This window comes from Pleurodeles waltl, chromosome 9 (genome assembly GCF_031143425.1).
Source record: "Pleurodeles waltl isolate 20211129_DDA chromosome 9, aPleWal1.hap1.20221129, whole genome shotgun sequence".
In the NCBI taxonomy this organism is placed as follows: domain Eukaryota; kingdom Metazoa; phylum Chordata; class Amphibia; order Caudata; family Salamandridae; genus Pleurodeles; species Pleurodeles waltl.
In genome coordinates, this window is record NC_090448.1 from 1,180,273,715 (window position 1) to 1,180,300,747 (window position 27,033).

Consider the following 27,033-nt stretch of genomic DNA (forward strand, 5'->3'; position numbering starts at 1 on the left):
ACTAACAGTTTTGCATGCACAATTGTGCCAGTACTTGCACCATCACAGCGTGTTTCTCACCAAATACGATAGTTTTTTTAAATTTTTTTAGCCAATATGTTGTAACTACATGATTGTCTTGTCACCTGTTCTTTTGATTGCAGGGCGACAATTAGGAATAGGACGTTTAAACTACACACAAACTAGTGTAAGTGACAGGAGCACTGACAATTGACAGTCTTAGTCTATAGGAGTTTTTACAGTTGTAGAGAAGGAGAAGTTTATTTCCACCTGGTCCTGAAGAAGCGTTGCTGGATCCACCTGGACCATTAAAGACGCGAAACATGTTGACCCTTGTTTCAGGGACGGTCTGGTAATTGCACACCGTCCTTACTCCATTATATGTGGTTGAGAGTGTTTTGACCATTATACTCATTTCACTCTCCTCATAGTTTTAACCTTGGCCTTCACCCTCCATGGCTGAATAAAATGGTTACCCCTAGGTTTTGGGTCCTGAGCCAATTTTAATTCTTTCTGCCATTCTCTTTCCCCCTTTTTCTCCTTCCAAGCTCACTTTTTGGGGTCTTGGCATCATCGAGTAAAGATCTCCGGCAAAGAGCCCCCCCGCAGGGGGTGCCCGCCAGACATTGCAGCGCCAGTCTGACGAGGAGCAATTCCGATGGTGAAGCATGACACCCATCTGGGTGTGTGAGGATTCTTGCTCCTACAGTGTATTTTGGTGTATCGTGTATTCAATTAGGGAGGCTATACACTGGACCATTATTCCTCCCTATCCCTCTATTTGTTGAGTAGTTAATGTAGTGCCTTCCTTCCTGTTTCTCATCTCTTCCTGGTCTGTCCTTATACCTTGTTGGTTCTCTGGAGGCTTATTTACCTCTCTGTAATAGGTAGGTGTGTGTTTCAATAAGTATGTGTGAGAAAGTAGCCTCTTTCTAGCCTTGTTACCCCCACTTTTGGCGTGTTTGTGAGTGTATGTCAGGGTGTTTTCACTGTCTCACTGGGATCCTGCTAGCCAGGGCCCAGTGCTCATAGTGAAAACCCTATGTTTTCAGTATGTTTGTTATGTGTCACTGGGACCCTGCTAGTCAGGACCCCAGTGCTCATAAGTTTGTGGCCTATATGTATGTGTTCCCTGTGTAGTGCCTAACTGTCTCACTGAGGCTCTGCTAACCAGAACCTCAGTGGTTATGCTCTCTCATTTCTTTCCAAATTGTCACTAACAGGCTAGTGACCATTTTTACCAATTTACATTGGCTTACTGGAACACCCTTATAATTCCCTAGTATATGGTACTGAGGTACCCAGGGTATTGGGGTTCCAGGAGATCCCTATGGGCTGCAGCATTTCTTTTGCCACCCATAGGGAGCTCTGACAATTCTTACACAGGCCTGCCACTGCAGCCTGAGTGAAATAACGTCCACGTTATTTCACAGCCATTTTACACTGCACTTAAGTAACTTATAAGTCACCTATATGTCTAACCTTTACCTGGTAAAGGTTAGGTGCAAAGTTACTTAGTGTGAGGGCACCCTGGCACTAGCCAAGGTGCCCCCACATTGTTCAGAGCCAATTCCCTGAACTTTGTGAGTGCGGGGACACCATTACACGCGTGCACTACATATGGGTCACTACCTATATGTAGCTTCACAATGGTAACTCCGAATATGGCCATGTAACATGTCTATGATCATGGAATTGCCCCCTCTATGCCATCCTGGCATAGTTGGCACAATCCCATGATCCCAGTGGTCTGTAGCACAGACCCTGGTACTGCCAAACGGCCCTTCCTGGGGTTTCACTGCAGCTGCTGCTGCTGCCAACCCCTCAGACAGGCATCTGCCCTCCTGGGGTCCAGCCAGGCCTGGCCCAGGATGGCAGAACAAAGAACTTCCTCTGAGAGAGGGTGTGACACCCTCTCCCTTTGGAAAATGGTGTGAAGGCAGGGGAGGAGTAGCCTCCCCCAGCCTCTGGAAATGCTTTGTTGGGCACAGAGGTGCCCAATTCTGCATAAGCCAGTCTACACCGGTTCAGGGGACCCCTTAGCCCTGCTCTGGCGCGAAACTGGACAAAGGAAAGGGGAGTGACCACTCCCCTGACCTGCACCTCCCCTGGGAGGTGTCCAGAGCTCCTCCAGTGTGCTCCAGACCTCTGCCATCTTGGAAACAGAGGTGCTGCTGGCACACTGGACTGCTCTGAGTGGCCAGTGCCACCAGGTGACGTCAGAGACTCCTTCTGATAGGCTCCTTCAGGTGTTAGTAGCCTATCCTCTCTCCTAGGTAGCCAAACCCTCTTTTCTGGCTATTTAGGGTCTCTGTCTCTGGGGAAACGGTAGATAACGAATGCATGAGCTCAGCCGAGTTCCTCTGCATCTCTCTCTTCACCTTCTGATAAGGAATCGACTGCTGACCGCGCTGGAAGCCTGCAAACCTGCAACATAGTAGCAAAGACGACTACTGCAACTCTGTAACGCTGATCCTGCCGCCTTCTCGACTGTTTTCCTGCTTGTGCATGCTGTGGGGGTAGCCTGCCTCCTCTCTGCACCAGAAGCTCCGAAGAAATCTCTCGTGGGTCGACGGAATCTTCCCCCTGCAACCGCAGGCACCAAAAAGCTGCATTACCGGTCCCTTGGGTCTCCTCTCAGCACGACGAGCGAGGTCCCTCGAATCCAGCGACTCTGTCCAAGTGACCCCCACAGTCCAGTGACTCTTCAGCCCAAGTTTGGTGGAGGTAAGTCCTTGCCTCACCTCGCTGGGCTGCATTGCTGGGAACCGCGACTTTGCAGCTACTCCGGCCCCTGTGCACTTCCGGCGGAAATCCTTTGTGCACAGCCAAGCCTGGGTCCACGGCACTCTAACCTGCATTGCACGACTTTCTAAGTTGGTCTCCGGCGACGTGGGACTCCTTTGTGCAACTTCGGCGAGCACCGTTTCACGCATCCTCGTAGTGCCTGTTTCTGGCACTTCTCCGGGTGCTACCTGCTTCAGTGAGGGCTCTTTGTCTTGCTCGACGTCCCCTCTCTCTTCAGGTCCAATTTGCGACCTCCTGGTCCCTCCTGGGCCCCAGCAGCGTCCAAAAACGCCAAACGCACGATTTGCAGCTAGCAAGGATTGTTGGCGTTCTTTCGGCGGGAAAACCCTTCTGCACGTCTCTCCACGGCGAGAGGGATCCGTCCACCAAAGGGGAAGTCTCTAGCCCTTTTCGTTCTTGCAGAAACCTCAGCTTCTTCTGTCCAGTCGAAGCTTCTTTGCACCCGCAGCTGGCATTTCCTGGGCATCTGCCCATCTCCGACTTGCTTGTGACTTTTGGACTTGGTCCCCTTGTTCCACAGGTACCCTAGATTGGAAATCCACAGTTGTTGCATTGCTGGTTTGTGTCTTTCCTGCATTATTCCTCTAACACGACTACTTTGTCTTTAGGGGAACTTTAGTGCACTTTGCACTCACTTTTCAGGGTCTTGGGGAGGGTTATTTTTCTAACTCTCACTATTTTCTAATAGTCCCAGCGACCCTCTACAAGGTCACATAGGTTTGGGGTCCATTCGTGGTTCGCATTCCACTTTTGGAGTATATGGTTTGTGTTGCCCCTAAATAATAACGTAATACACTGTTCCTAAGTAAAGCCAGGGGACTGTAGGATGAGTGCTCTAGGATCCCATAAATCAGGAGCACGAGTCCTCACACACCCGATTGGGTGTCATGCTTCATCATCGGACAAGCTCCTCGTCAGACTGGCGCTGCAATATCTGACGGGCACCACCCAATGGGGGGCTCTTTGCCGGAGATCTTTTCGATGATGCCGCTCTTGCCCTCAAGTCGGTAAAGGGGGAAGACAACGCGGAGGGTTGGGAAAGGGATATAAAATTGACTCTGGACCCGGTATCGTATTGGCTTTTTATTCTATTAATGGCGGGTAAAGGTCAAGATTAAAAAACTCAACAAAAGAGTGAAACAGAGGTAATGCTCAACCACTCTTTCACTGTATATGACATAGTGGTGGGTCAAGAAACTACAGGACCCCATCTCTGTATTGGGTCGACATGTTTCGCGTCTCAGTGGTCCATATGGATCCGGTGACGCTTCCTCAGGACCTAGTATAAAAGAAAACTCCTCCAACTATAAGCTGAATTAGCTAATAAGAAATCAGGACTGACAGTCAAGACAGTAGATAACGTCAGTCACTTACAGTCATACTTTGTGGCCATAGGTTCAGTTCCTATTCGTCGCCCTGGAAAACAACAATATATTAATTGCAGAATACATGAAAGCTAAGTGCGTGACAAACTGAGTGGCAAACGGTGATGGTGTGGTGATAACAAGTCCATGCCAAAAAGAAAAAAAAAAAAAAAAGAAGAAGAGAGACTGTGTATATATGCTTACCCTCCCATTGAGAGTAAGGGCTTCCTGGGATCACGCGGACCTACAACCAGATGCGTATACCAAACTATTCGTTGCATAGGAAGCAATAAAACATAGGGATGAATCACATTGATTGAAATAAAAACAATGTACATACCCCTGTAACATTAAAAAGAAAGTCACAGTATTAACTCTCATGTAGAAATCTCAATGAATATCAAGTTACACACTAGGGACTTAAAAATTGCTTCAAAATAGTGTTATAGAAGGGATAATACATTAGAAAGTCCCATAATCTATCTTCATTCATAGTTACAAGAGCTATCACAGCGCGTAAAAAATGATTAGGGTTGATAAAATCTATTAGCAAATAAATGCGTACATGATTGGCAGCATCACTAAGGTCAGTGAGCTAATCACTTGGCACAACACGAAGCTCGGATGTTAACAAACTCTAATAGTAAAGGTCCCAAGTGTCTGCAGGCAAGCTGGTTCTCGAGCGTAACAAAGCTAACACTCGAATCGGGTTATTTGTTAAAAAATTCCACACAAGTATAGCGGCGGACAAAGTACACTTACTTCAGGTGTCTTGGTTGCGAGTAGGGGCACCTACCCTCGTCGCGCTCCCGGAGTTAACTGGGAGACGCGACCGGGGCTGTATTTCAAGTCCGCGCTTGAATGGAAAACAAGGCACCGGTGTGCGCGTTGCCGGGAGATGCTGACGCGTCCCCGGCAGTGCGGCCGGTCATCACAATAGAAGAAGGACTCAGCAACCTCGGAAAACATAAGTCGGAGGTGGCGGCCATTATTAAGAGGAAAGCCCATATGTTGATACAGGGGTGACATGTAGTCACCACGTCAGCCTATTAAGCAAGCTATTGAGATGAAGCTCATCTCAATAGAAATACAAGCTGTGTGTTGTAGTCTAAAAACGGTCGTCTAGAGGAAACAATCAGTAGGTAAATTAAGGGTGTGCAAAAAAACTGCATGTCACTCAAGTCTGCGGCACTAGTACATTCTAAGGTAGTAGAAGTGGACTAATCCTAGTCTTGTATGGGAAATGATGAGGCTCATGTTTCATCTGCCTTTCATATAGTCATAAGGGGTCTCACATATCTCATGTACCTTTACTAATGAATGAAGAAAGGGAATTTAACGAGAGAAGCTCGTCCAAGGGATGTCGTCATTTAATCCCTTTCGATGTGTCCCCAATTTATACACCCAGCGCTGTTCTAGTTCAAAAAGGTAGTCAGTGTTTTTTGTGGGGCATGTTTGTAATACCACCCACCACAAATCATCTGGGCTGTGTTGTGCCTCGATGAAATGGATACTCAGTTTCGTCGAAGTCCGTCCACAGCGAATGTTGCTGCGGTGTTCGTTGATTCTAATCTTGACTGCTCTAGTGGTCATCCCTATATATTGTAGACCGCAAGGACAAGTGATCAAATAGACACAAAACGTAGTGTTACAGTTAGTATGTTTGAGCAGTCGCCAGTTGCCTATTGGTGCTAAAACAAGATTGTCTAATCGTTTCGTTAGTGTGCAGACGTTGCAATTGCCACACGGATAATGTCCAGTCACTGGAGGTAAATCCCATAATGTCCCTTGTTTCTTGGCTGATGTCTGTGGTTTAGGTCGCGTGTGAATAAGCATATCTTTCAGGTTGGTCGTCCTTTTAAAAGCAAAAAGTGGTTTAGGGATGTTCTCTCCACCACTGCACAAGATGTTCCATCTTTTATTGACAATTTTTTTAATAGTGTTAGACAGTGGTGTGAAGGTGGTGACACAAGTTAATTTATTCACTGGACACCTAGGGGCCGTATGGAGTAGTGATTCTCTGTCACTATATTTGGCTCGTTTATAGGCGGTATTGACCACATTGGTGGGATAGTGGCGGTCACCTAATTTGTGTTTCAGTTCTGTAGCTTGTAAGTCAAAGGACCGAATGCTGCAACAGTTACGGCGTAGTCGCAGAAACTGACCAAAGGGTAAATTGTCCCTAAGTGCTTTGGGATGGAAACTATCGTATAGTAGTAGACTATTACGATCTGTAGTTTTATGATAAGTGCTTGTCTTTAATTTACCTCCATCCATACTGATTGTCAGATCCAGAAAAGGGATCGTGGTGGTTGAAACCGAGGAGGTAAAATGTAAAAAGGGATTCAAATTGTTAATCCAGGTAGTAAAGGTTGTCACTTCGTCAATGTAGCCCTGCCAGATGACTAAAATGTCGTCAATGTATCGGCGCCATAACTTGATGTTGTCGTAGAAGGGATTAGAGTCAGGAAGTATGAATCGTTTTTCAAAGTCATACATATAAAGGCATGCTAAGCTTGGAGCGAAAGTGCTGCCCATCGAGGTCCCTCGAATTTGATGAAACAGAAGATCTTCAAACTGGAAGAAGTTCTCTGTCATGGCTAGGGAGGCACAATGCATGATAAAATGTGCAGGTGTGGCAGACTGTAAGGTAGCAGTGAACAAAGCTGATTCAACTACTGACAGGGTATCTTGTTGTGGAATGTTGGTGTACAACGCTTCGACGTCTAAAGTAATCAATGCTTGAACAGTATCAGAGGTATTAATGGATTCAATCAGTTTGAGAACATCTTTAGTGTCTTTCAAATAAGTAGAAGATTGCTGTACAAGGGGTTGCAAAAAATGGTCGCAGAATGTCGAGAGGGGTTCAAGAATTGAGCCTATACCTGAGACTATAGGGCGACCGGGAGGAGGCATTTTCCCTTTGTGGATTTTAGGGAGGCAGTAAAAGTAAGGAATTCTAGGACATGGTGTGTCTAGAAAATCAGCTTCTTTTTGTGTGATCCATGCATTACTCACAGCCTCATTTATCATACCTCGAATTTCTGTTTGAATTCTAGTGGTTGGGTCATTGGTAAGCTGTGCGTAGTAAGTAGAGTCACTAAGGAGTCGAAGACACTCCTGTCTATAGTCAACTGAATTCAATATGACTATAGCTCCGCCTTTATCTGCTGGTTTGATGGTAATGCTACTATCAGCTGCCAGTCTCTTCAGAGTATCGTTCTCATCTTTGGATAAGTTACAGTAGTGATGCTTGGGTCGTAATCTGTTAAGGTCCGAATCGACCGCCTTCTCAAATGCCAAAATCTCACAGGGTATTGCAGAAGTAGGGGGGGTAAATTTAGATGGTTTTCTCAGGCCCGAATCCCCAGGAGCACCATCGGTCGGTTGGTCTTTAAAAAAAGACTGGAGCCTAATTTTCCTAAAGAATTGTGCCATTTCACATTGGAGGCAGAAAAAATCTTCTTTGGGGGTTGGAACAAACCCCAAACCCTTATTCAACACCATGGTTTCTTCAGGAGAGAGGGGTCTATCAGATAGGTTGACAACTAAGTCCGGGGTTGTTGCACTTTGCCCTGGCTGCGAGTGACCATCTGGGGTTCCTCCTGAGCCCAATGTACTCTCCTTCCTCTTCCTCGTCTTCTGCCTCTTCCCCTGCCCCTGCCTTGGCCTAAAAAAGGCATGTAAGGTAACATGTGGCGGGGTTGATAGAAGGGGAAGGGTTGTTGCCAAGCCATTGGCGGTCCAGGGTGGTATTGAGGATATTGGAAATATGGTTGGGGTCGCTCGTCATCCGTGCTCCAACCGTCGGATGAGGAGCTATGGCTGAATTTACGGGGTCTTCTTAGAGACGATGTAGACTCATCCGACGAGATGGATTGGGTGTCAACTAAGTAGTCTTCCTTAGTGTAGGGGTAGACCTTTTCCCGGCAAAACTTGCCGATGTCTTTCTGTAATTTAGTGATTTTCTGCTGGGTAAGGAATTCTTTTGACTCATTCAACTCGGCATTGATTTCTGCTAGCCGGCTCTTAAACGCTGTGATAGATACTGTAGTTTTGAGTGTGTTCTCCATAAAGGAGATCTGTATAGCCATAGATTCTGCTAGTCGCCTGGAGGTATTGATAATAAGTACCAACCAGTCGCGGGTGCACTTCCAGGCTATTTGTGCCCAATCCTTCCTAAAGACCAAGTCTTGTAGGAAGATCCGTGGCATATTGGTTACAATTAATCCATTGGGGGCTATGTTAGCTCTCAAGTACTCAGTCATGATAGTCCCATGAAGTACTGTTTTGATCAAGTCTCGCTTCAGTGAGGACAGTTTATCCCACTCAGCTTTCGTAGGGCCCGAAGGTCCAGCACCCTCATTTACTAAAATGGAAGGGGTCTGTAAAATTGCTGAGACGATATCATCGTCAAAGCTTAACCCTTGGAAATTATCCATCATTAGGGAAGTCTGCACAAGACTCACAAATAATCCCACAGCAAAGCTGCTGTACTAAATACGTCAAGAAAAAGTGGGGGGATTAGGAGGAATAAAGGTCCAGTGTATATCCTCCCAGATAAGCTAAATAATAACGTAATACACTGTTCCTAAGTAAAGCCAGGGGACTGTAGGATGAGTGCTCTAGGATCCCATAAATCAGGAGCACGAGTCCTCACACACCCGATTGGGTGTCATGCTTCATCATCGGACGAGCTCCTCGTCAGACTGGCGCTGCAATATCTGACGGGCACCACCCAATGGGGGGCTCTTTGCCGGAGATCTTTTCGATGATGCCGCTCTTGCCCTCAAGTCGGTAAAGGGGGAAGACAACGCGGAGGGTTGGGAAAGGGATATAAAATTGACTCTGGACCCGGTATCGTATTGGCTTTTTATTCTATTAATGGCGGGTAAAGGTCAAGATTAAAAAACTCAACAAAAGAGTGAAACAGAGGTAATGCTCAACCACTCTTTCACTGTATATGACATAGTGGTGGGTCAAGAAACTACAGGACCCCATCTCTGTATTGGGTCGACATGTTTCGCGTCTCAGTGGTCCATATGGATCCGGTGACGCTTCCTCAGGACCTAGTATAAAAGAAAACTCCTCCAACTATAAGCTGAATTAGCTAATAAGAAATCAGGACTGACAGTCAAGACAGTAGATAACGTCAGTCACTTACAGTCATACTTTGTGGCCATAGGTTCAGTTCCTATTCGTCGCCCTGGAAAACAACAATATATTAATTGCAGAATACATGAAAGCTAAGTGCGTGACAAACTGAGTGGCAAACGGTGATGGTGTGGTGATAACAAGTCCATGCCAAAAAGAAAAAAAAAAAAAAGAAGAAGAGAGACTGTGTATATATGCTTACCCTCCCATTGAGAGTAAGGGCTTCCTGGGATCACGCGGACCTACAACCAGATGCGTATACCAAACTATTCGTTGCATAGGAAGCAATAAAACATAGGGATGAATCACATTGATTGAAATAAAAACAATGTACATACCCCTGTAACATTAAAAAGAAAGTCACAGTATTAACTCTCATGTAGAAATCTCAATGAATATCAAGTTACACACTAGGGACTTAAAAATTGCTTCAAAATAGTGTTATAGAAGGGATAATACATTAGAAAGTCCCATAATCTATCTTCATTCATAGTTACAAGAGCTATCACAGCGCGTAAAAAATGATTAGGGTTGATAAAATCTATTAGCAAATAAATGCGTACATGATTGGCAGCATCACTAAGGTCAGTGAGCTAATCACTTGGCACAACACGAAGCTCGGATGTTAACAAACTCTAATAGTAAAGGTCCCAAGTGTCTGCAGGCAAGCTGGTTCTCGAGCGTAACAAAGCTAACACTCGAATCGGGTTATTTGTTAAAAAATTCCACACAAGTATAGCGGCGGACAAAGTACACTTACTTCAGGTGTCTTGGTTGCGAGTAGGGGCACCTACCCTTGTCGCGCTCACCGTTTGCCACTCAGTTTGTCACGCACTTAGCTTTCATGTATTCTGCAATTAATATATTGTTGTTTTCCAGGGCGACGAATAGGAACTGAACCTATGGCCACAAAGTATGACTGTAAGTGACTGACGTTATCTACTGTCTTGACTGTCAGTCCTGATTTCTTATTAGCTAATTCAGCTTATAGTTGGAGGAGTTTTCTTTTATACTAGGTCCTGAGGAAGCGTCACCGGATCCATATGGACCACTGAGACGCGAAACATGTCGACCCAATACAGAGATGGGGTCCTGTAGTTTCTTGACCCACCACTATGTCATATACAGTGAAAGAGTGGTTGAGCATTACCTCTGTTTCACTCTTTTGTTGAGTTTTTTAATCTTGACCTTTACCCGCCATTAATAGAATAAAAAGCCAATACGATACCGGGTCCAGAGTAAATTTTATATCCCTTTCCCAACCCTCCGCGTTGTCTTCCCCCTTTACCGACTTGAGGGCAAGAGCGGCATCATCGAAAAGATCTCCGGCAAAGAGCCCCCCATTGGGTGGTGCCCGTCAGATATTGCAGCGCCAGTCTGACGAGGAGCTTGTCCGATGATGAAGCATGACACCCAATCGGGTGTGTGAGGACTCGTGCTCCTGATTTATGGGATCCTAGAGCACTCATCCTACAGTCCCCTGGCTTTACTTAGGAACAGTGTATTACGTTATTATTTAGCTTATCTGGGAGGATATACACTGGACCTTTATTCCTCCTAATCCCCCCACTTTTTCTTGACGTATTTGTGTTGCCCCTATCCCTATGTTTCCCCATTGCATCCTATTGTAACTATACATTGTTTGCACTGTTTTCTAAGACTATACTGCATATTTTTGCTATTGTGTATATATATCTTGTGTATATTTCCTATCCTCTCACTGAGGGTACACTCTAAGATACTTTGGCATATTGTCATAAAAATAAAGTACCTTTATTTTTAGTATAACTGTGTATTGTGTTTTCTTATGATATTGTGCATATGACACTAAGTGGTACTGTAGTAGCTTCACACGTCTCCTAGTTCAGCCTGAGCTGCTCTGCTAAGCTACCATTATCTATCAGCCTAAGCTGCTAGACACCCTATACACTAATAAGGGATAACTGGGCCTGGTGCAAGGTGCAAGTACCCCTTGGTACTCACTACAAGCCAGTCCAGCCTCCTACAGTATGGGCTAACATGTAATACCTTCACGTGATAGTATAGCCCGTGTCTTATGGTTTGTCTGGTATTCCACACTCTGGAGTTGAACGGTGCCTGTGGGATGCATCGCAGAGTTATTCAGTTGCCTGTTGCACCCCGCGGTAGCCGGACACTCCTGGTTGTGGTTGTGTGTGTATCTTCAGTAATAAAGTCTAAGAACTTCTTGACGGCTCCTGTTGAATTTCTCAAATCTTGGCGACGAGGATGTGATATAGAAGATTGAGCACAAAACCCTCCCATCAACTCTGCCCCATTTTGGAGACCTCCCTCCTCCTGACAGCGTAGTGCTCTACACCGGCGTAGCTGTTACAGAGCAAAGTAGTATGTGTTACGCACCATCACAAGGTTTCTTCAAACAGCGTCCACTAGAACCACCTTCTCCAGGTGCCTTCACAGCCTTTGCCAGCATCACACCCCAAAGATGGAGCCTCTAGAGAGCCTCCCAATCACCACTTTCTGCAAGGAGTCTTCTGGAAGGATCCGCAGAGCCCACATTCTGCAGAAGTGCTCTCCAGAGTCTGCATAGACAGCACTGCAGCACAGAGGTAAGTTCAGGGTTGCTGCTGATTAGTGGACCACAGTGCTTCAGACATCACCTGAACACGCGAGGCACTTGAGTTCAGTGATGCGGAGAGGTCGAGGGGATGATGAGCTAGGTTTGACCTTCAACATGCACTGCATGTTGTCCAGCACTTTGCGAGCGGCGGTTTAAATTTTACAGCCGAAACAAAAGACCCACTGACCATCTACTCGATGTTCTTTGTCAATAAAGGAAACTGAATGATTGAGACACATCTTTCAAATGTTTGTCTAAGCCTTAGTAAGTTCAAAACAGGTCTAATCTACAGTCTTCTTGAATGAAAGGGTCTCTGTGGTCCTTGATGATGTCTCCCTCTGCCTGAGAGGTTAATTAAAATGTGACCAGCCCATAACTGTGAAATTTATGGGGCAGCCAACAATAGGCTTGTAATGAAACGTGAAAGTTAATCTCAGCACCTCCAGCCCCCGTCCCTCAGAGGAAACTCGGAGAATAGCACATAACAGACTTTTTATTGGACATTAGATGTTCAAACTCCAAGATGGACCTGTACGTGGCCAAAGAGGTTTCAGATGCTGTCACAAGGGCCAGCGATTGCATCTGAATATATGTTACAGATATGTTATGATCTGATGTCACAGGAAACAGATCCAAAAGAGCTGTACCTTGTTAAGATCTGTTCCCACGAGAGGTTCGATCTAGATCAGTGGTTCTCAACCTTTCGACTTCTGTAGACCCCTACTTTCTCATTAGTGGAACCTGGGGCCTCCACTGAATCATTATTGGAATCCAGTGACCCACCACTGAGTCATCACTGGAAACCGGGTACCCCGGGCCTAAATATTGTTGATGATTTGAACCGCAAAACAATACACAAAAAATACATAAACAAGCATTCAGCACACACATTCAGAAATGAGAACAGATTTTATTTAATTTGCAAACAAATACAAATTAGAAACACTACAATTTTAATAGGAGGGTTGGAGCTTTCCTACATTCAATTGAAGCCACGCATCACAATACTATATTCTGTTTGACGCACCTGCACGGTTCTCATGATTCAATCTGAGGACACTAATTTAATTTGTAGCCTCCAGTTACACATTCCTTAACATCTACACTAGGTTTAAAATTGTTCAACTGTACATTTAGCCACTTTATTTATATGCACTTTATTAATCTATTAATATTATTTCATTTTCTAATCAGTCGCGGACCACCTTAGGAGACTTTGCGGACCCCCAGGGGTTCCCGGACCACAGGTTGGGAACCACTGAACTAGACTGATATGGCAGCTTTGGTGAGGTGATGGAATATTGAATTGTAACCTGCATTTCAGTGACAAATCTTGTCATGGCAACACATCCCTCTAAGCTATGCGCATGTGTGGTCTTCCAGCTTACTGCTTGTGCAGCGCACGCAGACATGTGGAGCACGCACTGACCAATCAGAAACAAGGGCGCAAAACAGGCTACAGCAGCCTGTCTGGTGCAGTGTAGGGGTGCCCATTCAGGCCAATGAGTATCTGTGAGGAAAGGGAGACTCGGGCCCCCTCACCTCATTCTGCGGGAGGGCCCCACCAGGGTGCGTTACGATGCACCACATTCTGCGGAGGGCCCCACCAGGGTGCGTTACACCACACCACATTCTGCGGGAGAGCCCCACCAGGGTGCGTTACACCACACCACATTCTGCAGGAGAGCCCCACCAGGGTGCGTTACACCACACCACATTCTGCGGGAGGGCCTCACCAGGGTGCGTTACGACGCACCACATTCTGCAGAGGGCCCCACCAGGGTGCGTTACGACGCACCACATTCTGCAGAGGGCCCCACCAGGGTGCGTTACACCACACCACATTCTGTGGGAGGGCCCCACCAGGGTGCGTTACACCACACCACATTCTGCGGGAGGGCCCCACCAGGGTGCGTTACACCACACCACATTCTGCGGGAGGGCCTCACCAGGGTGCGTTACACCACATCACATACTGCGGGAGGGCCCCACCAGGGTGCGTTACACCACACCACATTCTGTGGGAGGGCCCCACCAGGGTGTGTTACACCACACCACATTCTGCAGGAGGGCCCCACCAGGGTGCGGTACACCACACCACATTCTGCGGGAGGGCCCTACCAGGGTGCGGTACACCACACTACATTCTGCGTGAGGGCCCCACCACGGTGCGTTGCACCACCGGTCAGAAGGTTACAAGCCTGTCTTTTGTCACTGTCACATAAACCCTTTCTAAACAACACATTTCAGTGCACCTAAAAAAACAAACAGTAAAACAACTTTCTGAGTCAAGTGCAGCTCGGCTTCTTTCAAGAAATATTGTTGCAAAAACAGCTTCTACATTTTAATCTCCGTATTTTTAAAACAAACTTCTTTAGCAGCTGAGGAATGGCGTTTGCCTTGAGCAGAGATTTTTCATTGCAAAATATGTGTTTTCAATTTTAAGTAAACAATGCAAACAGACACCAACGTGTGTCCAGAACATACACGCCGAGCAGCCCCGTTCAGGAGAGATTCTCAGTACCAGAAAAGATGCTTCGCGCCCCCGGCATGAGTGTGGCTTGTGCCAGGAAGGTCTTGGCGAGTGCTTCAAGGTTCTCCCTTGTCAGACCGAAGCTCAGTTAAGCCCGAGACCCTGTCTCCGCTTCATGGCTGCTCTGGTGCCCCCGGGGACCGGCGCATCCTCTCCGGGCTTGTTTGACCTTGTGCCGCTTTGTCGGAGTTCCTGTTGTCCTCTCCCAGGGCCAGTGTGTCCCCCCCCCCCTCTTTAGGCGTCTGTTTCCCTGTGGTCCACCCCCGCCCTCAAGCCTTGAAGTGTTGTGGGCCCTCACCAGCTTCGTGTGGCCACGTGGCTCTTATTTAAGCTCCTCGTGGCACAGAGGTGCCGCTTCAAAGCACTTCAAACATTGGTGTTAACATTCCCTTAAGACGGCGCTTGCTATGGCACCCTTGCAGGATGAAAGGCGGAGCAGACACGGGCATGTGTCTAGCCTTCCAGCTTATAAAACAGGGTACATCAGCAATCCTCCTAGTATTGCAGGGACTAATGACATTGGATCAAAACTTACCTTTGCGCGTGACGTGTAATGCCATCCGCATGAACATAGGTAGAACTTTAAAACTAGGTGCTCAGTTATCTATAGTACGTTATCAGCCTCAGAAGGATGAAAGGTTGAACGAGCCCTGAAATCTGCAGCCCGGTGGTCTACACAAAGTTCCTGGCGCCCCCTCACCAGCATTAATAACGACCCACCCGTCTTTCGTTGCTGTAGATCATACAACCTATTATTGGTTGATTACTCACCTAAATGCCACTTACAGAAACAGAGGAGTATACGTTCCTTTTCTCCACCCCATACATAAAACACGCCAGTCCCTGCCCTGTATTTGCATTATTAAAAGCACAGCGGCTAGAAGCAGATAACCCTTTTAGAAGCCTGAAGGCACTTCTCCCTGGCCTGGCAGAGTCTGAGGTGTGTCAGGTGCGACTGACTCCTCCCCAGCCCTGCCTGCTTCACAGTCTGTTCCAGGCCTCAGAGAACCATTGTCAGCCTATCACCCGAGGTTAACATCGGGTCCCACAGATGGACTGCAGACGAGTCACCCCAGTGGAGACACCCCCGGTACTGTATGTGTGGACACAATACCTCGGATCAGACATTTAAGCAGGAGGGTACTTGTGTCTAAGATACTGACAAGGTGACGTCACTTCAGGATGTACCTTCGCATTGACCTCTCCAGAGAGCACAAAGGTGTCACTTCAGATCCGAGGACTCATCCAGACTTTTTCTGCTACTGTGGTTCTGCTTTTTCAGTTATAAAGCCATCACTGAAAGGCAGCTGAATGCAAAGATAAAAAGATGCATGGCTGGGTCTTGACAGCATTCACTGCCTGCTTGCCTCTCAACTAAAGACACACAGCGAAGGATGCAATATTTCATTCCACCAGTTAAGACAACTGCCAGGGAATAGTCATCACAAACCGCACACCTGCACACACCAGTGCAAGCCTTGGTAAGAGGTGAGGAATACAGTATTAATGCTACAGTATTATTACTCTAGTCCACAATGCCCTCAAGTTCTTCCTCCCTCCATAGCCTGATGCTGAGCCTGGCAGGACATCTGTCTGCTACACACTGGTTAATGTCTCTGCTGCTCACACACTCTGCCTCTTCCAGGACTCAACAGCTCTTCCCAGCAGCCAGTCCTGGTTTCACCCAGCTTACATCCCCTGCTGCTGGGGACCTTAGAGGACTAACACGGTGCCTCCATGTGTCCATCTCTGGGACACGCCGAAGCTTGGTCCCACCATCTCCACATCTGCTGGGGCAGCTGCCTGGGCCTGTAAGGTATGCAGTTTGGTTCCATCATTCATTGCCCTTCTCTTCTCCACAACCCCGGGCTGCTGCATCGTTCTTGCTCCGGTCTTCTTGCTTTTTCCACTGCTGTTTGTGTGCTCTCTCCTTGCTTTTTCCCCATTGTGTGTGTCTTTTGACCTTGTTCTTAATCCTTGCTTCCCCCGTTTTTTGTTCTCCTTGCCTTTCCCTTGTCTTTATTCCCTTTTCCTTGCTTTCCCCCGTTTTTCTGTGCCCTCTTCTTCTTTTCCTTGTTTTCAGTGCTTTCTCCTTCAGGCGCGGCCCTTCCTTTAGGGCGGAGGGGCCACGCCCCCCCCCACCTTTTGCCCCTCATAAAGAGTGTCTGTCAGGCCGAGCAAAGGTCAGCCTGACAGACACTCTTTATGTTCAGCTCAGACAGCCAGGAGTGAGACATGCGTGATTTGCGCAGACTCCTGGCTGCCTGAGCTGAACTTTGCTGGGCTGAAGCGGTCACAGCTCCTGTGGGCGTGACCTACTCAGCTCAGCAAAGGTGCCTCGAGGCCCTCCCCCGGGTGACGAGGGGGAAGTGTCACCGATTGACTTCAACCTGGGCGCTTCAGGTTTAAGACCAAAGCGCTCAGGGTGAGTGTCAATCAGTGACACCTCGTCACAGAGTGGGGTGGGATCAGCAGTCTCACTGACCCCATCCCACTCTGTGACGAGGTTGGGACTGCTGCCTTCACTCATTGGCTGACCTAAGGTCAGCCAATGAGGGAAGGCAGCAGTCCCGTCCCTCCTGGGACTTCCAAGGGTGAAGGTAAGTGTGTGTGTGATCTTTCAAAATTAATGTTTGGTGCGTGCAAGTTTGAATGTTGATGAGTGTTGTTAATGGATGTCCATGCGTGTGTGCAGGAATGAGTGAGAGTGTGTGTCCCGCCCGCCCAACCCTCCCTCCTAAAACTGCCGGCCGCCACTGTTCTCCTTGCTTTTCCCGTTGAGTGCCCTCTCCTTGCTTTGTCCATGCAGGGGCGACCTCCTGGGCCGGTGCACTTGAAGCCTCGCTCTTCACTCTCCCCTGTTCATACACCGAAGGCAAGTCTGCCTGCGCCCTGGAGTGCTTCACCCCAGCATGTTTGAGCCATGGCCCTGGAGAGCAGCCTTCACCTGCCAGTGCTGGTCTGTCTTGGAGTTCTTTCTAACTCACCAGCTTCCTGGGGGCCCCCCTGGTAAATCTCTTGCCTGGCCCACTATTAGGCGTCTAGCACCGCTGGCTACTGTCCACAACCTATTGGCTTCTATCTCAATCTTTGTGGCCATTTTCCATACAGTATATCCAAGGCCACTAGAATTATATGGCAGGAGAGTGCCAGATTATGTAGCAAGGTTGATTGACTAAATTATGCCGCACATTTTGTAATAGTATTTCTTATTTCATCATTCTTAAACTTGGTAACAGTTTCTGGGCATTGGTGCATCCCATTTGTACCAATTTAACACCTAAATATTGTAATAAGCAACAGAATGGTGACCAGGCCAGCTCTTCAGGGACCCCTTAGCCCCTGCTCTGGCGCGAAACTGGACAAAGGAAAGGGGAGTGACCACTCCCCTGACCTGCACCTCCCCTGGGAGGTGTCCAGAGCTCCTCCAGTGTGCTCCAGACCTCTGCCATCTTGGAAACAGAGGTGCTGCTGGCACACTGGACTGCTCTGAGTGGACAGTGCCACCAGGTGACGTCAGAGACTCCTGCTGATAGGCTCCTTCAGGTGTTAGTAGCCTATCCTCTCTCCTAGGTAGCCAAACCCTCTTTTCTGGCTATTTAGGGTCTCTGTCTCTGGGGAAACTTTAGATAACGAATGCATGAGCTCAGCCGAGTTCCTCTGCATCTCTCTCTTCACCTTCTGATAAGGAAACGACCGCTGACCGCGCTGGAAGCCTGCAAACCTGCAACATAGTAGCAAAGACGACTACTGCAACTCTGTAACGCTGATCCTGCCGCCTTCTCGACTGTTTTCCTGCTTGTGCATGCTGTGGGGGTAGCCTGCCTCCTCTCTGCACCAGAAGCTCCGAAGAAATCTCCCGTGGGTCGACGGAATCTTCCCCCTGCAACCGCAGGCACCAAAAAGCTGCATTACCGGTCCCTTGGGTCTCCTCTCAGCACGACGAGCGAGGTCCCTCGAATCCAGCAACTCTGTCCAAGTGACCCCCACAGTCCAGTGACTCTTCAGTCCAAGTTTGGTGGAGGTAAGTCCTTGCCTCACCTCGCTGGGCTGCATTGCTGGGAACCGCGACTTTGCAGCTACTCCGGCCCCTGTGCACTTCCGGCGGAAATCCTTTGTGCACAGCCAAGCCTGGGTCCAAGGCACTCTAACCTGCATTGCATGACTTTCTAAGTTGGTCTCCGGCGACGTGGGACTCCTTTGTGCAACTTCGGCGAGCACCGTTTCACGCATCCTCGTAGTGCCTGTTTCTGGCACTTCTCCGGGTGCTACCTGCTTCAGTGAGGGCTCCTTGTCTTGCTCGACGTCCCCTCTCTCTTCAGGTCCAATTTGCGACCTCCTGGTCCCTCCTGGGCTCCAGCAGCGTCCAAAAATGCCAAACGCACGATTTGCGTGTAGCAAGGCTTGTTGGCATCCTTCCGGCGGGAAAACACTTCTGCACGACTCTCCAAGGCGAGAGGGATCCGTCCACCAAAGGGGAAGTCTAGCCCTTTTCGTTCCTGCAGAAACCTCAGCTTCTTCTGTCCAGTCGAAGCTTCTTTGCACCCGCAGCTGGCATTTCCTGGGCATCTGCCCATCTCCGACTTACTTGTGACTTTTGGACTTGGTCCCCTTGTTCCAAAGGTACCCTAGATTCGAAATCCACAGTTGTTGCATTGCTGGTTTGTGTCTTTCCTGCATTATTCCTCTAACACGACTACTTTGTCCTTAGGGGAACTTTAGTGCACTTTGCACTCACTTTTCAGGGTCTTGGGGAGGGTTATTTTTCTAACTCTCACTATTTTCTAATAGTCCCAGCGACCCTCTACAAGGTCACATAGGTTTGGGGTCCATTCGTGGTTCGCATTCCACTTTTGGAGTATATGGTTTGTGTTGCCCCTATCCCTATGTTTCCCCATTGCATCCTATTGTAACTATACATTGTTTGCACTGTTTTCTAAGACTATACTGCATATTTTTGCTATTGTGTATATATATCTTGTGTATATTTCCTATCCTCTCACTGAGGGTACACTCTAAGATACTTTGGCATATTGTCATAAAAATAAAGTACCTTTATTTTTAGTATAACTGTGTATTGTGTTTTCTTATGATATTGTGTATATGACACTAAGTGGTACTGTAGTAGCTTCACACGTCTCCTAGTTCAGCCTAAGCTGATCTGCTAAGCTACCATTATCTATCAGCCTAAGCTGCTAGACACCCTATACACTAATAAGGGATAACTGGGCCTGGTGCAAGGTGCAAGTACCCCTTGGTACTCACTACAAGCCAGTCCAGCCTCCTACACCGTGGACGTGGGGAGTCTGGGACGAGTGTCCGGATCAGCAGCTGTACCCACACTTGTCTGCTGATCAGCCTTGAGGACAACTTGGGCGAACAAAAATACTCACACTGAAAACAAAAGGAGAAACAAATGCATCAAAACACATTTTATTAGCATGTTCTCTTCCCACAGTAAGAGTCCTTGAAAGCCAGGGCCTGCTGAACCTTACTGGAGGAGGAGTGCTGTCCCAGCTGTGCAAAGCTACATTTTAACCTCTTCGCTCAGTTATGTGTTGCAATTTCGGTAAACAGCCTCTGAAATACTCGAACTGTTGTAAAACAACTCCTCAATAGTTCTTTTTACATCACATTATTTCCACAGATCACCAACACACATGAGGTGGAAGTGGACTGTATGTTACATACCCACAGCTTGTTGACAGACACATTTAACGGTGTCCAGGGACCTGCGAGAGGCTAAACCCAGTGCAGGCAGATGGTCCAAGGGTCCCCCCAGGCCTTGTCCCAGTGCAGGCTGAAAATCCAAGGGTCCGCTTCGGGTTCTGTCCCAGTGCAGGCTGAAGATCCAAGGGTCCCCCCCAGGCCTATTCCCAGTGCAGGCTGAAGATCCAAGGGTCCCCCAGGCTCTGTACTAGCGCAGGCTGAAGATCCAAGGGTTCCCCACCAGGCCTTGTCCCAGTGCAGGCTGAAGATCCAAGGGTCCCCCCAGGCTCTGTCCCAGTGCAGGCTGAAGATCCAAGGGTCCGCCCAGGCTCTGTCCCAGTGCAGGCTGAAGACCCAAGGGTCCCCCAGGCTCTGTACCAGCGCAGGCTGAAGATCCAAGGGTCCCCACCAGGCTCTGTCACAGCGCAAACTGAAGATCCAAGGGTCCCCACCAGGCTCTGTCCCAAGGGTCCCCACCAGGCTCTGTCCCAGTGCAGGCTGAAGATCCAAGGATCCCCGCGAGGCTCTGTCCCAGTGCAGGCTGAAGATCCAAGGGTCCCCCCCAGGCTCTGTCCCAGCGCAAGCTGAAGATCCAAGGGGCCCGCGAGGCTCTGTCCCAGTGCAGGCTGAAGATCCAAGGGTCCCCCCAGGCCTTGTCCCAGTGCAAGCTGAAGACCCAAGGGTACCCCCAGGCTCTGTCCCAGCGCAGGCTGAAGATCCAAGGATGCCCGCGAGGCTCTGTCCCAGCGCAGGCTGAAGATCCAAGGGTCCCCCCAGGCCTTGTCCCAGTGCAGGCTGAAGATCCAAGGGTCCCCCCAGGCTCTGTCCCAGCGCAAGCTGAAGATCCAAGGGGCCCCGCGAGGCTCTGTGCCAGTGCAGGCTGAAGATCCAAGGACCCCCACCAGGCTCTGTCCCAGTGCAGGCTGAAGATCCAAGGGTCCCCACCAGGCTCTGCCTCAGATGTCGCTACTTCTGCAGGGCTGGGGAGCCTCCTGCTTCAGGTCTGGCCTCAGTCTGCCAAGGCCCAGTATCCTCTGCCAGTCCATGCCTCTTGTGTGGTGGTGATCAGTCAGTGCTGCAGCTCCAGCAGGCACCTGTGTGGGCAATCCTGAGGTACCACAGACCCTATTAAGTCCCTTGCGCGGCTGCTTCAGAACCTGCTACCGGACCTGGTACACATGAATGCTCTCCAGGGCTTCGTTGTCGGTGTCTGGACCTAGGTACACGTTGTAGTCCAGCTGGATCTCTTCCACCCAGGCTCGCAGGTCGATACCAGTCTGAAACACAAAACAAAGCTTTAGAGCGGAGGAGAGGAGCCCGTGTCAACACTGTCCACAGTGTGTGATCCCGAAGCCCGCCCCACGGACACATGGTAAGGGTACCAAAAGGCTGATTCCCTTATGCTGGAGCTGGTGGGGTGTGTTCCATTGCACCCCACCAGCTCCAGCATAAGGGAATCAGCCTTTTGGCACCCTTATCATGTGTCCGTGGGGCTGGCTTTGGGATACCCCCTGACGGAGTACCCCCAAATGAACGTAATCCACTACATAACACCCTACAGTGCAGGAGTGGAGATAGTACACACCCGAGCAGCACACAACGGTCTGCTTCCAAGTACATAAACCTGAACACACAGCCTTTGGGTCCTCAGACTACATGTAGATGCCAATTCAGTCACCACAAGAGAGTAACCATGAAAGCAGCAACTGCAAGAAGCTTGTCTACACATAGCTACGCTTCTCAGTAGAGGTACTCCCGAGCAGGTGTCTATCGACCAACCGCAGACCACGGCAAGACTTTATTGTCCAACGTAATCTCAAACTACTCACAAAGCACGAGACAGACACTGTGCTACCCACATGCATGAAGCCCACAATGGTGGTTTACCAACCCTGACAACCTGTCTGCAGAGGGTGTAGATTGCCGGACGTGCAGCAGGAGCAGTGATCAGCTCCTGTAAGCAGCGTTTAAGCCCAGAAAAGGAGGACGAAAGCAGCAGTGTCATCCAGTGGACATGAAGTGCAAGGCAGTGGTGGAGTCCTTGGTTGCAGCAAGCGGACAACAGTACAGTATGGCCTGGAAGGAGATCCTTAAAATGTCTTCTGTCCGGCACCGGAGGTCGCCACCTCTGGTAACTCTTAACCCATTCCTCTAGCAGGGTTAGAGCAAGGTGAGCAGACGGAATGGTTTCTTACCTGTAATCACAGTTCTCTCTTAGAGGAATCTCCGTTAAAGTCATAAGCACTGAATAGTCTCACACATGGGCAGGACTATTCAGTGCTTATGACTATTAATGGCGATCCCCTAAGAGAGAACCTCAGACACCCTCACTGCACCCCTCTGATCACTTCGAGGCGATCCTTGCCCTTCTACCAGCTGAGAAAGAGTCTGTAATGGGGAATCAGCAAGACAGCAACCACTAGGCAAGGCCAGCAATCTAGTTGCTGATTCGGAACAACGTGACCGGACGTGGGATTTGAGCAAGGGAAGGCTGCGATGAGAGTCCGCGCGAGCAGAGGCGGAGTGGAGGTCGAGCAGAGGAGGTGCAAGAGAAAATCAGGAGGAGGATGGCGTGGAAGAGAAAATGGGTGACGACTAAAGAGGCGAGGCCGAGCTTGGAGTTGCACGAAGACCCCATTAGAGAGGCGCTGTGGAGCCGGACACTGCAACCCTGGAGCAGGTCCGTGGCTGCAGGCAAGTGACTCAGATACTATTCACGGGGGTGGCTTGGTGGATAGTGAGGGCCTGGAGAGAAGGGCACAGGACGTGGCGTGAAGCCAGGACCGGCTGCACCCCTGAAGGGTAATTGAGAGGTGAAGGTTAAATACACAGTGGTGATGGCGGCGCCGGGTGTATTTGCATAGGATAATACTCCAAGACTTGGTCCCTGTTTTGTTTATTCCAAGGTCACGCCATTTTCAAGGGGACCAGGAAGACCTGGGATCGTGGACGACCATGCAGAAGGAGGCATAGGAACCCCAGAAGAGAATCCGAGGATTCATGTCCCGCGTGTTATGCTCACCCGAGAGGTCTTTCCCTCCTATCACTCCTAACAAAAACCACTGGGAAAACACTATTGGACTGTTGTGGTATAATCAATCAATCAGGAACTTGTAAAGCGCACTACTCACCCGCGAGGGTCTCAAGGCGCTGAGGAGGGGATGGTGGAGGAGGAGGGGAGGGATGGGGGGGGCTGCTACTGCTCGAACAGCCTGGTCTTGAGAAGTTTCCTGAAGGTAAGGAGGTCTTTGGTCTGGCGCAGGTGGGGGGTGGATGGGAAGAGTGTTCCACATTTTGGCGGCGAGGTGCAAGAATGATCTACCGCCGGTTGTAGTTCTGTGGACGCGTGGGACAGTTGCGAGGGCGGCGGAGCGGACATGCCGGGTCAGGCTGTAGAAGGAGAGTCATTGAGGTATTCTAGTCTGGTGTTGTGCAGTGCTTTGTCAGCGTGGGTGAGGAGTTTGAAGGTGATTCTCTTGTTGACTGGGAGCCAGTGCAGGTTTTTCAGGTGTCTGTGATATGGCAGTGGAGGGGGATGTCCAGGATGAGGCGTGAGGAGGCGTTCTGGATGCATAATGATGATGATATACCTTTATTGCATAACTAATCAAAATCTTTGCAGTCAGCAATATACATAAATGGTAAAATTGGCAGGCCAGAAACAACCAACAGGATTCTAGCTCACCCAGGCTAAATATAATGGACCCTAGCCGAAGTAAAGGAAGTCCACTTAAAAGGATGTCTGGTGATGATTACTTAAAAACTGCCTCTGCCTTCCGCGCTGCCTGTAATGTTCTGCATCTAGGCTGAGCGAGAGAGTACTGAAAAGGAAGTTGTTTAGTCATGAGCTGAATACTTCCCTCGGTTTCCAAAGTTTGTTAATGTAAGCTTTAACAGGAGTTCTGCTATTAATAAGAATTTTGCTACATATGCCGTGTGCATAGGTGTCACTCCTTTGAGAGGAAATAGGATAGCTTGTCTGCATGATCAAATGTTGTTTGCGTTGAACATGTTTATGAGGTACAGTTTGCGCCAGGGCGACAGTGCGGGGCATATGCATAGAAGGAGTAGAAAGTCTTCCCGATTATATGCACATAGTCTGCATTACCCGTTTTGTGAGGGTTTGCGCCATTTTGGGACCATGTGCAGTGAGGGGTGGATACCCAGCTTGGCGTGCAGAACCTTTATTTTTAGGAATTTTAGTGTTTCTCCCAGGTATGCCTGTGCTGTCGGTGTCTTCTACCTGTTTATAGTCATCCATGAGTGGGACCGTGACCTGAACTTGTCTTTGTCCTTGCTCCACAACAGCTGTTTGATTTGCTTATTTATTTGTTTCTTGAATGGTTTATGCAGCGACTTCTTTTGCCACAGCACTTCTGCCTGAAGTTGCTTGATTACTAAGGCAATTTTGTCAGACCATTAATTTGAGTCATCCGGAGAGTTCATTCCTAATGTCTCCCGGATTAGTGCTTTTAGTGTGTTCGGGGCGCTCGTCTTAATAGAGAGGCATATCTGAGGACAGCTCCATTCTGTACCAGGGCTTGGTCTTGTAGACTGAATTCCAGTCTGATTTGTGCTGGTGAGGAGCTGTGTGGTAGGCTGAAGAGACGTCTGAAAACTTTACTCTGAGCAATGTTCAAGAAATCATTAAACTTGCATGGGACAACTTTCTAAGCCATATATCAGGAAAGGCAGGAACTTTGCTCTGATCACTGAGGAGCGGCCTCCAGCTTCGACTTTGCAGATTCAGGAATAGTTTTTGAAGGGCTGCAAGTTGCGATGCCACTCTGGCTTTCAGGGTGTTTTAATGCAGGCAGTGAGACCACCTTTCCTGCAACCAGACTCCCAAATATTCTTCTGCCCACAAGCTGGTTTTCACAGAGCCACTGCTTTTTCTTTAGTATGCGCTTGCCGAAGAGGACTACCTTGGTTTTTTACAGGTTTAACAGCAACATGTTGGATTTGCAGTACTGATCCAGGGTGTTTAGCAGTTTTTTGCAGCTGTGTGCCTGATAGGTTCAAGAGGACGATGTTGCCTGTATGAAGAAGAGCAGTTGGTAGCCTAGTCTGGGGGGATGGGAACTGGAGTAGTTCAAATGTGCACACAGGTCTGCAAGATATAGATTGAACAACATCAGGGCTAGGATACAGACTTGCTTTACTCCTCTTGCCGAGACTTTCATTGTTGCCAACTTTAACCCTGGCACAGTTGTCAAAATATAAGAGCTTAATTTCATTTAGCAAGTTTGGCGAAATATTGAGATCCACTAATTTTTTCCACAATCTGTGCCGTTTCACAGAGTCGAAGGCTTTAGAAAGGTCCACAAAGCAGGTGTACAAGGTCCTCGAATCAGTGTCGTGGAGGACGATCAAGCGATAGCTATCAGGGTGCCAGCGCATGTATGGGCCGTGATCCAAAGTTTGAAATATTTGTTAGTGTTCCTGGGACCCCACACCTGTCCTGGGGAGCAGGGGTGTGTCGGGGTCAAGAGAATAATTTGTTCCAACTAGTTTCTTCTTTTTGCAGCTCCGTTACCTGGTCTCATCTTATTTCTTGGTGTTGCTGTGTGATGGAGATTATGAAATCTATTGGTCTGAGGGGGAAGAAGCTGTCTTGGCATGTTGTAGGACTGATCTCTGAGTTATGTCCCTGGGGTTTGCTGTCTGTGTTCTGTCGCTTTTTCCCCCGGTACCATGCGGTACTTTGCCTTGTTCACTTCTTTAAGCTCTATACCCCAAAGTTCAAATGCCTCTGATTTTGATAGTATCAGCTGCACTTTTTCCGCACTAATGAAGACGTCCGCGCACTTGTTTGTGCCACACTTGCTTGCTGCTAGAAAGGCTATGTACTCAAGATCTTTGCTGTTTAAGTGCTCCAGCCCTGGGGTGGCATTGCAGATTCTCAAGAGTTCGCCTCTACTTAGGATTTCCCAAGGGCCCTGAGATTTATACGTTGGATGAAAGATAAGGGTAAGACAGCCCTTATCCTTTGAGTTCAGCGGAGGACGGGGCGCAGTTTTGTGGGGCTTTGCGAAGTGCAGCGCTGATACAATTTCAAAATCTGTGATTATCGTTTGCTCTGCCTTGGTGGGTGATTGCTCTATGCAGTTGGAATTAAACGAGCAGACTATGGCCTTTGTGATGGGCCCGAGGATCTTGGTGTCCAGGATGAACGACCCGTTCCTGAAGCATCGTTCAATTGATTCCTTGTCTTCTCATAGGCAGGTGGCCTGGGTGGAGACTGCATATTTATCAGGTTGGGTTCGGTTCATGTGAAGCTCCATCGGATTAGTTGAGGGTGTGCCTCTTGGGAGGTAGTGGGGCTCAGGTTCCCCTCTGGCTCAACCCAGGGCCTGGAGGATGAGATCTGAAGAAAAGAGCCGGAGGGAGCCAACTGCAGGAGGGTGCTTGACCAGGGCAGTTTAATTGGACTGTTGTGGTTTTTGTGTCCCTGGGACACGGTCCAAGGAAGGACAGACTGAGGAATGTGGCATTGCTGTCACTGATGCCTGTGATAGGTCTGACATTAATACTAATCCTGCGGACTGCTCCATACAGAAGAACTAAGGTGCATCACTCACTCCTCGTCTGACTCCTCCTTCCCTCTCCAGCTCCAAACCAACAGTGTCTAGCGGTCTGCAAGGTCAGGTGAGCACCAAAGCGATAAGGTACTAGAGCTAAACCTCTATCCAATGATGCCAATCAACAGAACACACTTCCTCACTGACAACCCCCTCACACAAGAAACACACCACCAAAAGCCAGACAAATGGCAATGTGGGTCTTCCACTAACTTCAGAGACAAATTCAACCAGCACCGAGCCAGCCAAACCACAGAACACTCTCAGCAGACTACTGGTGTCTGC

The 27,033-nt window shown here is 48.6% G+C and overlaps 1 protein-coding gene across 3 annotated transcripts in view; it reads right to left on the reverse strand.

Annotated features, from left to right (window-relative positions):
- Positions 1-19,875: 19,875 nt before the first annotated feature.
- Positions 19,876-27,033, reverse strand: part of LOC138260518 (uncharacterized) — a 68,542-nt gene continuing 61,384 nt past the window's right edge. For all 3 annotated transcript variants that reach the window (XM_069209110.1, XM_069209111.1, XM_069209112.1), the window contains exon 8: positions 19,876-21,444. In XM_069209110.1, the coding sequence (XP_069065211.1) occupies positions 21,328-21,444 (117 nt within the window). In that variant the 3' untranslated portion in view covers positions 19,876-21,327. The remainder of the gene's footprint in view (positions 21,445-27,033) is intronic.